The 11,796-nt window shown below is 43.9% G+C and overlaps 1 protein-coding gene across 1 annotated transcript in view; it reads right to left on the bottom strand.

Moving 5' to 3' along the window:
* NIT2 (nitrilase family member 2) overlaps window positions 1–10,578 on the bottom strand; it is a 21,573-nt gene extending 10,995 nt beyond the window's left edge. The window contains exons 1-4 of the mRNA XM_027103365.1: window positions 10,475–10,578; window positions 4,913–5,031; window positions 3,230–3,350; window positions 1,511–1,599 (exon numbers count right to left, since the gene is read on the bottom strand). Coding sequence (XP_026959166.1) covers window positions 1,511–1,599; window positions 3,230–3,350; window positions 4,913–5,031; window positions 10,475–10,481 — 336 coding nt within the window. The 5' untranslated portion in view covers window positions 10,482–10,578. The remainder of the gene's footprint in view (window positions 1–1,510; window positions 1,600–3,229; window positions 3,351–4,912; window positions 5,032–10,474) is intronic.
* Window positions 10,579–11,796: the final 1,218 nt, after the last annotated feature.

Raw genomic sequence — 11,796 nt, 5'->3', positions numbered from 1 at the left:
AGGCTCCAGACGCGCAGGCTCAGCGGCCATGGCTCACGGGCCCAGCCGCTCTGTGGCATGTGGGATCTTCCCGGACAGGGGCACGAACCCGTGTCCCCTGCATCGGCAGGCGGACTCTCAACCACTGCGCCACCAGGGAAGCCCCACCAAAAATCTTTTTTAAGAATAAAGGCGGGACTTCCCTGGTGGTCCAGTTGTTAAGAATCCGCCTTCCAATGCAGGGGACGCAGGTTTGACCTCCGGTCGGGGAAATAAAATCCCACATGCTGTGGGGCAACTAATCCCCGTGCACTCTAGAGCCTGCACGCCACAACTAGAGAGGAGCCTGCGCGCCACAACGAAAGATGCCGCAATGAAGATCCCATATGCTGCAACTAAGACCCGACGCAGCCAAATAAATAAGTATTTAAAAAAAAAAGAATAAAGGCAAAGTAAAGGTATATTCATAAATAAAAACTAAGATAATTCATAGCTAGCAGAGCCTCACTACAAAAATGCTAAAGGAGGTCTTTTTGTTTGAAGATAAACATACCAGACAGAACTAAGATCTTCAGGAAGAAAAGAAAAACACTAGAAATGGTAAGTATTTGGGTAAACACAAAATATTTCTCTCTTAATTTCTTTAAAATACACATGACTACTTAAATTAAAAATTAGTGTTTTGTGGGATTCATAATGTATATAGATGCAATATGTATGAAAACCATACCATAAAGAAATGACCTATACAATTGCAAGATTCTTAAATTTCACATGAAGAAATATATTATTAACTAAGTAGACTGTGACAATATAAGCGTGTATATTGTCACAGGGCAACAACTTAGGGGAAAAAAAGCAAACTACTACTCAACCCAAAAGAATGCAGGAAAGAGGAACAAAGGGAAAAAATAATTAAATGTCTATCTGCTTAAAATCCAACCATATCAATAATTACATTAAATATAAATAGAGTAATCACTCCAGTTAAAAGGCAAAGATTGTCAGAATGAAAAAAAAGCAAGACCCAACTACATGCTGTCTGCAAGAGAAGCATTTTAAATATAAAGAGACATATAGACTGAAAATAAAAGATTAGTAAAAGATGTACCATACAAGCAGTAAGTATAAGAAGGCTAGAGTGGCTATAGTAATATCAGAGCTAAACCTCAAGACAAAGAGTACTACAATGAAAAAAAAAAAAGACATATAATGATAAAAGAATCAACTTACCAAGAAGACTTAACAATCCTAAATGTATATGCATGCACTTCTACTGCAAAGATGTCAGCTCTCCCCAAAGTTGGATCACTGTATGTTCAATACCATCCTAATCAAAATTCCTGTAGGTTTTTCCTTGGCTGAAATCGATAGGCTGAGCCTACAATTTATATCAAAATGCCAACAGCCAAGAATAGCCACCTGTGCCAACTAATCAAATGCCTGATGTGTGTACCATATGATGAGAGTTACTGGGAACTTCAAAGCAAATTCTCAGGAGGCAATGAGACTTGCCACATTCTCTACTTACCTTTCTGTGCTTTACCAGTAAAGTTCCATCGGGCCCAAACACGGCACAGGTATTATATAATTTCCCAGCATCCTCTTCAGGAATGGAACCTTTCATTGAGAGGAGAAACACACAGACATAGAAAACACTCTGAATAAAGCATTCTTTTATGATAACAGGACAAAGGCTTGATAAAGTTTACTATCTTCTTGGGTCCACAATAAAGTTTACTATCTTCTAAGGGTTAATCTTGTTTTTTTCTTCTTGAATATGATTTTTCAGAGACCAACTTCAGAGTGTAGGTGAAATATAATTAGGTTAGATGCCAAAGAAAGGTTTCAAAAATAACCAAACTGTTTCTGAATTCAGCTTTGATCTTGAGCAACACTTCATCTGAAGCATTGGTGCAACACGGGGAATTCACTGTTGCTCAACTTAAATTCACCAGGTCCTGCAACATAACTGTATCCAAAAAGGTCTTGAGGTGGGAATGTAAGCCAGTCTTTCCATCACTGAATATGGTTCCTGCAATTCTATCTCTTCTTGCTTTGCCTTCTTTTCTCCTCCTCTTATTCATTTCTAATTCTTACTATATGATAATAGAGAAATAATTTTGTTTGCTATATTAAACAGTTTTATTGTATTTTTATTTAAACAAACAGAACACTTTATTTAAACAAAACCACATAAATAAAGCTACTTTTTTAAAATTGAAGTATACTTGATTTACAATATTATACTAGTTTCAGGTATACAACATTGTGATTCAATGTATTTTTTTAGATTTTACTCCATTTAAAGTTATTACAAAATAATGGCTCTATTTATCCGTGCTGCACAATATAACCTTGTTGCTTATTTATTTTATACATAGTAGTTTATATCTCATAATCCTCCATCCTTATATTCCCCCTCCCTCCTTCCCTCTCCCCACTGGTAACCATTAGTTTGTTCTCTCTGTGAGTCTGTTTCCATTTTGTTATATACATTCCTTTGTTTTCTTTTTTTAGATTCCACATATAAATGATAGCATTCAGTATTTGTCTTTCTCTGTCTGACTTAATTCACTAAGCCTAATACTCTAAGCTACCTTTGATGTATGCGGCCTCTTTATGGGAAAAAAAATAATCTTAACACTATATTAATGAAAGACATTCAGATATGGTTTCTCTTTCCACCTGCCCCTGTACTTCCAACTCCTTCTCCAGAGAAAATTATCATCAGTTTGGTGTGTGTCCTTCTACAGTATTTACTATGTCTTACATACATAAATACATATAAAAATATACAACCTTCTTTTGTGTGGGGCATTCATCTGTATGGAAGTACCTGTTCATTTCATATTAAACTTGCTCTTTTTCCACTGAACAGTGTGTCTCAAAGATCCTTCCGCATTCCTAAATACAGATCTACCTCATTCTTTTTTTTTTTTTTTGCGGTACGCGGGCCTCTCACTGTTGTGGCCTCTCCCGTTGCGGAGCACAGGCTCCGGACGCGCAGGCTCAGCAGCCATGGCTCACGGGCCTAGCCGCTCCGTGGCATGTGGGATCTTCCCGGACAGGGGCACGAACCCGTGTCCCCTGCATTGGCAGGCGGACCCTCAACCACTGCGCCACCAGGGAAGCCCCTACCTCATTCTTTTTGATAGCTAATTTGTATTCCATGATTTAAATGTAACAACAAAAGTTACTCAGATGTTTTTAATGTTTAGGCCATTATACCTTGAGGGTAGGAAGTTACCTCCAATGACATATATGCTGCACTTCTTTGCTACTTCAGAAAGCTTCTGTGTGGAGTCACCAGGAATTTTCTCTGCATATTCAGGAAAATATTTCGTACCATATGGAGAATTAAAGCATTCCTAGAATAATGTTGGAAGAGAAAAAGGGGGAAAAAACACCAAAACACCCAACTCACTTTAAAGTTCTGCTGTAAAAAGACATAGCTCTCAAAGGGGTAAAACACAGCTGATAAGAAAAACATGGACACCTCAGGGCTAAAGAGCCTGTGGACACAGACAGGACTCAGCCCCTGACTCAGGTGGGGCTGGAGGAGACAAGTCAGCGTGCTATCCCAGATCCTGGTCACCTTGGCAAAAGACCGCACTTGCCTCTCCCTGAGTCCGCAGGAGAACTACGCCTTCCCAGCCTTGGGCACCCAGGCCCCACTACCACTGGGCTTACACATAGGACTTTGGGCATTAGGATGACTCCATAGTCTCAGTACTATATCATTAACTATGTAAAGTAATAAAGCCTGTGTTTTTTAAAAATACAGAAGCTTTGAAAGCCACAGAGGTTAGGGTGTTTCCTCATGTATAAAATGATCTATTTCTAAGCTCCCTTCCAGCACTGTCATTCTGATCCTGCAAAATCTCTCACTCCCCTGAATATGTCTCAACAGCTCTGTGATAAAAGAAAAGCAAAACTACTAGATTTCGACTCTAGTTCATTCATTTCGCATTTACTGAGCTTGCCTGTGCACCAGGCACTGCGCTAGGAAACTCAAGGCCGAGGATCACCAACTTGTACAAAACACGTGTTAGGTAGAGGGGAATTCAAGTGCTTTCACTCCTGGCCTTTAGACTCTTTTACCCCTAGCAACTTAAACCAACAAGAACCCGTTATCAGATGCAAGTACAGGTGAGTCCCATGGTGCAAAATTAAGATCTCGAGCTCCCTTGTTGAAGATTCCTACTCACTGGCCACGTTGTAATGGCCTGGAGCCTAAAATAAAATATAAGGTAGCCCTGAAAATTCTCCAGGGTTTGCAAACGGCTGCCTCCTCCCCATAGTGGGGTACTGGGTGGTCAGGAATAGTTCTCCCACTGACCCCAGCAGGCCTCTGCCAGTAGATGCATGTCCTGACACGTGCAGGACCTTCTCTGAGGCTGACCCTGTATTTGCTGACAAACAAATGTGGCGCAATCTTCAGCTGATTCTGTTCTAAAAGAGATGACGTAGGAGACAGATGCAGAGTCCTACTGGCTTACCACACTTTGGAAGATACCACAGACTTCCTAAATGTCTCTAACAATTTTCAGTTTTCAACAACTTTCAACAATTTTTTTAAATGCTGGAAGCTTAGCGCTAAAATCAATATGTCCTGGTCCTGTAAAGACTAAAGTACACAAGGAAAGAACGTAAATATCTGAGGCACTGAGTATTTTAGCTTTAGGTTAAGTCCCTCAGCCTACTAGGCTTCTGAACAGAGTAGGTGACCTAAATTAAAAACCTGTAAGCATGCAGGCACGTCTTATTACAAAGACTCTTGCTAGGGTCATCTTCCAGACAAGCATGGAGCAATCCTGGGGCCCCACAGGACCTTGCTGGACCCCAGGACACAGAAGGACAACCAGAGCTAGCGGACATTATTCTGCTGGGACAACAGTTCCCAGAAAGGGGTGGCTGCATCCATACTTACTGGCAGAGAAACTATTTTGGCTCCTTGCTTTGCTGCCTCCCAGATAAGGCCACAGGCTCGAGTGAGGTTATCTGATTTGACAGAAGAAACTTGAAGCTGGATGAGGGCCAAGCGGAAAGCTGAGGATGAAGATAAAAGAAAACAGCTGTCAGAAGATCTGACTGCTGAATCACACAGAGCAGCATTTCTCAATGGAAGGTTAATTTTGCCCCCCAAGGCATCTGGCAATGTCTGGAGACATTGTTGATGGTCACAGCTAATGCAGTACTACTGGCATCTAGTGGGCAGAGGTCAGGGACACTGCCAAACATGCCATAATGCACAGGACAGTCCCTGACAACAAAGAATTATCCAGTCCTAAATGTCAATAACGCTGAGGTTGAGCAACCCTGAGACAGAGCACATCCGTGGGCAAAGCCCATTCCAGGCACAAGAATCTGAAGTGAAGCAGGCAGGGCCAGCTTCTGCCTTACAAGTGAGAATGTGGCTTGAAGAAAGAAGACTAGGTCTGAGTACACGACTATCCCTTATTATGTGACCTCCAGCCTCCAGTCTATCCCCAGTCCAGACGCTGAGCACCTCCCAGCGTAGCAGGTGAAATCCCTTTGGAAGTCTCTGCTCCACCGTGAGTTCGGGCAGCAGGCCCATGGGAAGTGGACATGCCTGTCTCGAAGTCCCCGTCACCAGCTGGGACACAGTGCACTGGTCCAGCTGCAGGTAGAGGGGGAGCCTGGCAACCAGTGGGCTGCACATGTGCCTAGTCACAGGGCAGGGCCCCTGGGCAGGTCTGCACTCACCCCATGAATATTCCCGTGCCCAAAGGAGCACAACATTAAGTAGTAAATGAAAAAATACCATGAGAGGTTGAGAGAAACACTGTGGAAGGAAAACCGAACAGCGTTTTTTCCTGCTATCTGAACAAGCGGGTCCACATTTTCACTGGAGACTCAGTCCCACGTATTATGTGGCCAGCTCTGCCAACCAGACCTGCTGTCAGCCTTGGGGCAAGCAGGTTAGTGGCTCCTCCAGGCTTACTCCTTCCTTGAGGTAGTAGCCACACCCTACATTTGCTTTTCCTATAGAGTTCTCTTTTAGCTCTTACAGTAATCACCTTTTACTGGTTAATAGTCCTTTATATGAATTCTTTTCCTGTTCAAGTGACTGGTGTGGTTTCTGAGTCCTGCCTGGACCCTGACTGACAGTTTTTGCTTATGGTCTGACGAAAGGCTACATTAAAGGTTCCAAACCATGTCGTAACCCACAAAGTTTTGCAAAACTTCAGGAATTATCAGTAATGGCGTGGCCTCGCTTCCCTACCTGGCGTCTGCTGTGGAGTCTGAAATCCCACCATTAGTGACTTCTCTCTCTGGATCTCTCCTGTAGCTGTAAAAACATCCCCAGAGAGGCAACACTGACAGACCCTAGCCTTTGATGAAGGCCTGTTTGGCTCAGGGTTAACCCCAAAAGTAGGAAAACTCAGATGTTCCATTCCTTGGTTTCTCCTAAATATACTGAGAGGAACTAAATTTAACCCGGAATGCAGTTTGTCAAATAGTTTCAAAGACTGGATGAAAACCAAACAGGAAACAAAAGCTGGGATAATTACTTTGGGGCAAACAGCCTGAGCTGTCACTAAAACATCACAGACCAACTAAAGGTCTCCACTATAATTTAGAAGCTGGGTTTGTCTCTGCTTCTGAAGGAGGGTAAGATGAAGTCCACCATGGTTCTGTTGATGGCTTCCTTTCTCGCCCATCACACCCAGAAAGGCAGCTGTCCTGCACCAGGCTTGGGACTGCCCGACATGCTGCAAGTACCCGCTCCACAGGGGGGCTGAAGCCGGACAATTCCACCACTGGGGAGTTCCCTGAGGCTGAGGACAAGATACTAGTCACTTCATCTCCTCAGCAGTAAAATGAAACTACTTTTCATTGTCAGGTCCCTGGCTATACTAATATTCATTGTATTCTAAAAATTAAGGACTTACCAAGGGGAACAAAGGATAAAATATCTTAACTGAAGGGACCAACATGGAAACAGCAGAAGGAACAGGCAGGTCCTTTACACATGGAAGCATCTGTGAGGTATCATTAACAGTATCTCGTAGATGAGGAAACAAGAAGCTTGCAGAGGGAAAGCTGCACGAAGCCAGTCAACAAAGTGAGTGGCACAGCCAGAAGCAAGCCAAAATCTGGACTGTAGACAGAATGAGCACCTTGTTTGTTTTTGGGTGGGTGGGGCTGAGGTCATGTAACTTGAAAACATTCCTCAAGGGGGTCAGATCAACACCACCCTCAACCCCACCAAGAACCACAGCTCTCAAGTCCATCAGCCTCTTCTGAAAGAGACAGTCACACTCAGAGGGAGGTGTGTAAAAGGACTTTTTTTTTTTCTTTTTTGACTGCATTGGGTCTTCTTTGCTGTGCACAGGTTTTCTCTAGTTGCAGCGAGCAGGGTCTTCTCTCGTTGCGGAGCACGGGCTCTAGGCGAGGGGGCTTTAGTAGTTGTGGCGCACGGGCTTAGCTGATCCACGGCATATGGGATCTTCCTGGACCAGGGATCGAATCTGTGTCCCCTGCAATGGCAGGTGGATTCTTAACCACTGCGCCACCAGGCAAGTCCCTAAAAGGACTTCTATACCCTGATCCTGAGGGTTCATTCAGCCACCAACTTGCACTGCGCTCCAGGAGGTTGAAATGAAAAACAGAGAGCACGTCCACAAAACTTACCATCTTGAGGGAGCCTCACTAGCCCTTGGTAGGAACAGTTTATGTCCATTTTATTTCTTTTTTTTTTAAGGGTTTCAAAATAACATTTATTTCTTAAAAATGTCCATTTTAAAGGACAGGAAACTGAGGTCCAGAGAGATCAAATGACTTGTTGACATGGGCTGAGCTAAGGCTGTAATAATCCCGGTCTCCAGACTTTGAGCCTAGAGCACTCCACTGCCTCATGTAAAAGAATCAGGCAAAGATCTGGGAACAAACACAGCTAGAAACTCATCCCTGGGGCTGATCCAGAATGGGGATGTGTAAGTAACATGTAATACCTAACCTGAAAGCTCAAGGTCCAGGTGCAGAAAAAACTTGCCCAGTTTTTTTTTTTTTTTCCCCAAGAGAAGTGGGCATTCTGCAGTGGGTGTGAGGGGGGCTCACTGTGGAGCAAATTAATCAGTCCTCTTACCACAAAAGCACAAATCAAAGAAAACAGGTGCTTCATTTTCACCTGACAGGGCTCAAATTACAAATAATCAGGGTTGGTGCCTTTGCAAAACTCACGTTCAAAACTAAATCAAACTACCACTGGCATTTTTCACAGAACTAGAACAAAAAATTTCACAATTTGTATGGAAACACAAACGACCCCAAATAGCCAAAGCAATCTTGAGAATGAAAAACGGAGCTGGAAGAATCAGGCTCCCTGACCTCAGACTATACTACAAAGCTACAGTAATCAAGACAGTATGGTACTGGCACAAAAACAGAAAGATAGATCAATGGAAGAGGATAGAAAGCCCAGAGATAAACCCACGCACATATTGTCACCTTATCTTTGATAAAGGAGGCAGGAATGTACAGTGGAGAAAGGACAGCCTCTTCAATAAGTGGTGCTGGGAAAACTGGACAGGTACATGTAAAAGTATGAGATTAGATCACTCCCTAACACCATACACAAAAATAAGCTCAAAATGGATTAAAGACTTAACTGTAAGGCCAGAAACTATCAAACTCTTAGAGGAAAACATAGGCAGAACACTCTATGACATAAATCACAGCAAGATCCTTTTTGACCCACCTCCTAGAGAAACGGAAATAAAGACAAAAATAAACAAATGGGACCTCATGAAACTTCAAAGTTTTGCACAGCAAAGGAAACCATAAACAAGACCAAAAGACAACCCTCAGAATGGGAGGAAATATTTGCAAATGAAGCAACTGACATAGGATTAATCTCCAAAATTTATAAGCAGCTCATGCAGCTCAATAAAAAAACAAAGAACCCAATCCAAAAATGGGCAGAAGACCTAAATAGACATTTCTCCAAAGAAGATATACAGATTGCCAACAAATACATGAAAGAATGCTCAACATCATTAATCATTAGAGAAATGCAAATCAAAACTACAATGAGATATCATCTCACACCAGTCAGAATGGCCATCATCAAAAAATCTAGAAACAATAAATGCTGGAGAGGGTGTGGAGAAAAGGGAACACTCTTGCACTGTTGGTGGGAGCGTGAATCGGTACAGTCACTATGGAGAACAGTATGGAGGTTCCTTAAAAAACTACAAATAGAACTACCATATGACCCAGCAATCCCACTACTGGGCATATACCCTGAGAAAACCATAATTCAAAAAGAGTCATGTACCAAAATGTTCACTGCAGCTCTATTTACAATAGCCCGGAGATGGAAACAACCTAAGTGTCCATCATCAGATGAATGGATAAAGAAGATGTGGCACATATATACAATGGAATATTACTCAGCCATAAAAAGAAACGAAATTGAGCTATTTGTAATGAGGTGGATGGACCTAGAGTCTGTCATACAGAGTGAAGTAAGTCAGAAAGAGAAAGACAAATACCGTATGCTAACACATATATAGGGAATTTAAGAAAAAAAAATGTCATGAAGAACCTAGGGGTAAGACAGGAAAAAAGACACCGACCTACTACAGAATGGACTTGAGGATATGGGGAGGGGGTAGGGTAAGCTGTGACAAAGCGAGAGAGTGGCATGGACATATATACACTACCAAACGTAAAATAGATAGCTAGTGGGAAGCAGCCGCATAGCACAGGGAGACCAGCTCCGTGCTTTGTGACCACCTAGAGGGGTGGGATAGGGAGGGTGGGAGGGAGGGAGACGCAAGAGGGATGAGATATGGGAACATATGTATGTGTATAACTGATTCACTTTGTTATAAAGCAGAAACTAACACACCATTGTAAAGCAATTATACTCCAATAAAGATGTAAAAAAAACCTCAATCTAAAACCTAGCAACAGTCTCCAAGAATCCCACGGGACAAAGTTTCACATTTGAAGAAGTATCATAATTACTGAAAGTGCACAGTCTTCGGGTCGCTGAGCGGGGTCAGCAGTGAGAAACAGGCAAGAACCACAGGGAGGGTGCGGAAGTGGCATTTTAAATGAGCACCCGCCCCCGCCCTTTCCCGCGCAGGTGAATCTGGAGTAGGGGCGCCCGGAACGCACCTGGAATCTCTGCCTTCCGTTTCACACAAGCCCAGTGGGAGGTAAGGCGCGGGCCCTTCCGGCACGCAGGCCCAACGCTCCCGCGGCCCCTCCGGCCCTCCCGGAAGCCCGGAATTCCCGACGTGCGCCGCGCCGTGCTCCGCGGCCTCCCCTCCCCGCCCTGTCCGCGCCCACCGGCCTCGCCGCTCGGGCCCCCAGCCCCGCAGCCACTGGAGCAAGGAAGGCCATGGGCGCGGCGGGGACACGACGCGGAGGCTAGGGGCTGAGCCGGCGAGACCGTCCGCCGGCGCCGCGCCCGAAACCTCCCTCCAGCCCGAGCTCGGGCCGCAGCGCTTCTTACTGGCCATGGCTCTGCCGGGAAGCACCACTGGCACCGGAGCCTGAGCGGAGGTCTGTGGGCCACCGCGCCGGCGCCGCGAGGGGCGGTGCCGCAGCGTCCGAGGATCCGCCCCCGCCCCGCCGCGCCCCGCCCCGCCGCGCCCCGCCTCGCCTCGCCTCGCCTCGCCTCGCCTCCTGGCCCGCTGTCTCCGCGGAGAGGGTGTTTTCTTTCCAGCAAGCCTCAAACACCTATTAATCGCCCGCTGTTTATGTAACATCCTTGTAGTCAGATCCTCGAAAGGCAAGGGACGACCAAAATCCGGGTGGTGCACTAGTCAATGTTTAACAACCGGCCTCTTCGATTCTCAGCGAAAGAACTGAGCCTCTTGCCAGTTGCATCACCTCTGTGGCCAGGGGAAATACCAGAGGCTGATTGCCTTGGGCTATTTGAACAAGTCGCCGTGACGAGGATAGAATTATCTAGGTTAATTTAGGCACTCAAGACAACAGTGGGATTGGACTACAAGGCTGCTACGTGATTGGGGAGGGGAAAAGAGAAACTGGGTTCAGACAGAATATCCTCAACAACAATTCAGTCCTCTAATATGCTGAAATCTGCTAATGTTTCAGGATATTTGCATTTATTAGTCAGGATTGCTTTCTGATTTTTGTGTTTGTGCTTTTGTCAGGCTTGGGGATCAAAGATCATAAGACGAATAAAGTTTGCTATTCTTAATACTCTGGAATAAACTATATTGAAATGTATCTTAGTTTTTAAAAGGACACTATAAAAAACATTCTGGGGACAATTAGGGACATTTAAATATGAACTGGATATTTGATGCTTTAATGAATTTTGTGTGATAACTGTGATTATGCCAGACATTGTCTTCACTCTGAGGAGATGCGTGCTGAAGTATTTAGGGGTGAAGTGTCAGAATGTCTGACTTGAAAATGTGCTTATATAGAGATAAAACAAATATGGCAAAATGTTAATTATTAAATCTAGGAAGAGGATATATAGCTGTTCATGGTACTATTTTAAGACTTTTTAAAAGTTTAAATTTTAACACTTTCATAGTAAACTCAAGGGGAAATGCATAGCAATTATGGGGTTTTTGAAGCTTTAACAGACTATCTGGACCTGGCTTGGCAGCAGAAAGATCTTTAATAACCTTTTAAATTCTGCTATACTTATAGCCTTTTGAGGTTCCTTATTCAATATTAGCCTCTTACAATCTGTAAAAAAAAAAAAAAAAAAGTCACCGTTCATTTAGACTTGGAAGTTTATTGGCATAAAGTTGTATCCAACAGTGGTTCCAAACATGGCTGGACATGTTATTG

This window comes from Aethalodelphis obliquidens, unplaced genomic scaffold, assembly GCF_003676395.1.
Source record: "Aethalodelphis obliquidens isolate GAN/ISIS:26980383/991018 unplaced genomic scaffold, ASM367639v1 scaffold1, whole genome shotgun sequence".
In the NCBI taxonomy this organism is placed as follows: domain Eukaryota; kingdom Metazoa; phylum Chordata; class Mammalia; order Artiodactyla; family Delphinidae; genus Aethalodelphis; species Aethalodelphis obliquidens.
This window is presented reverse-complemented; position numbering and strand designations above follow the sequence as displayed.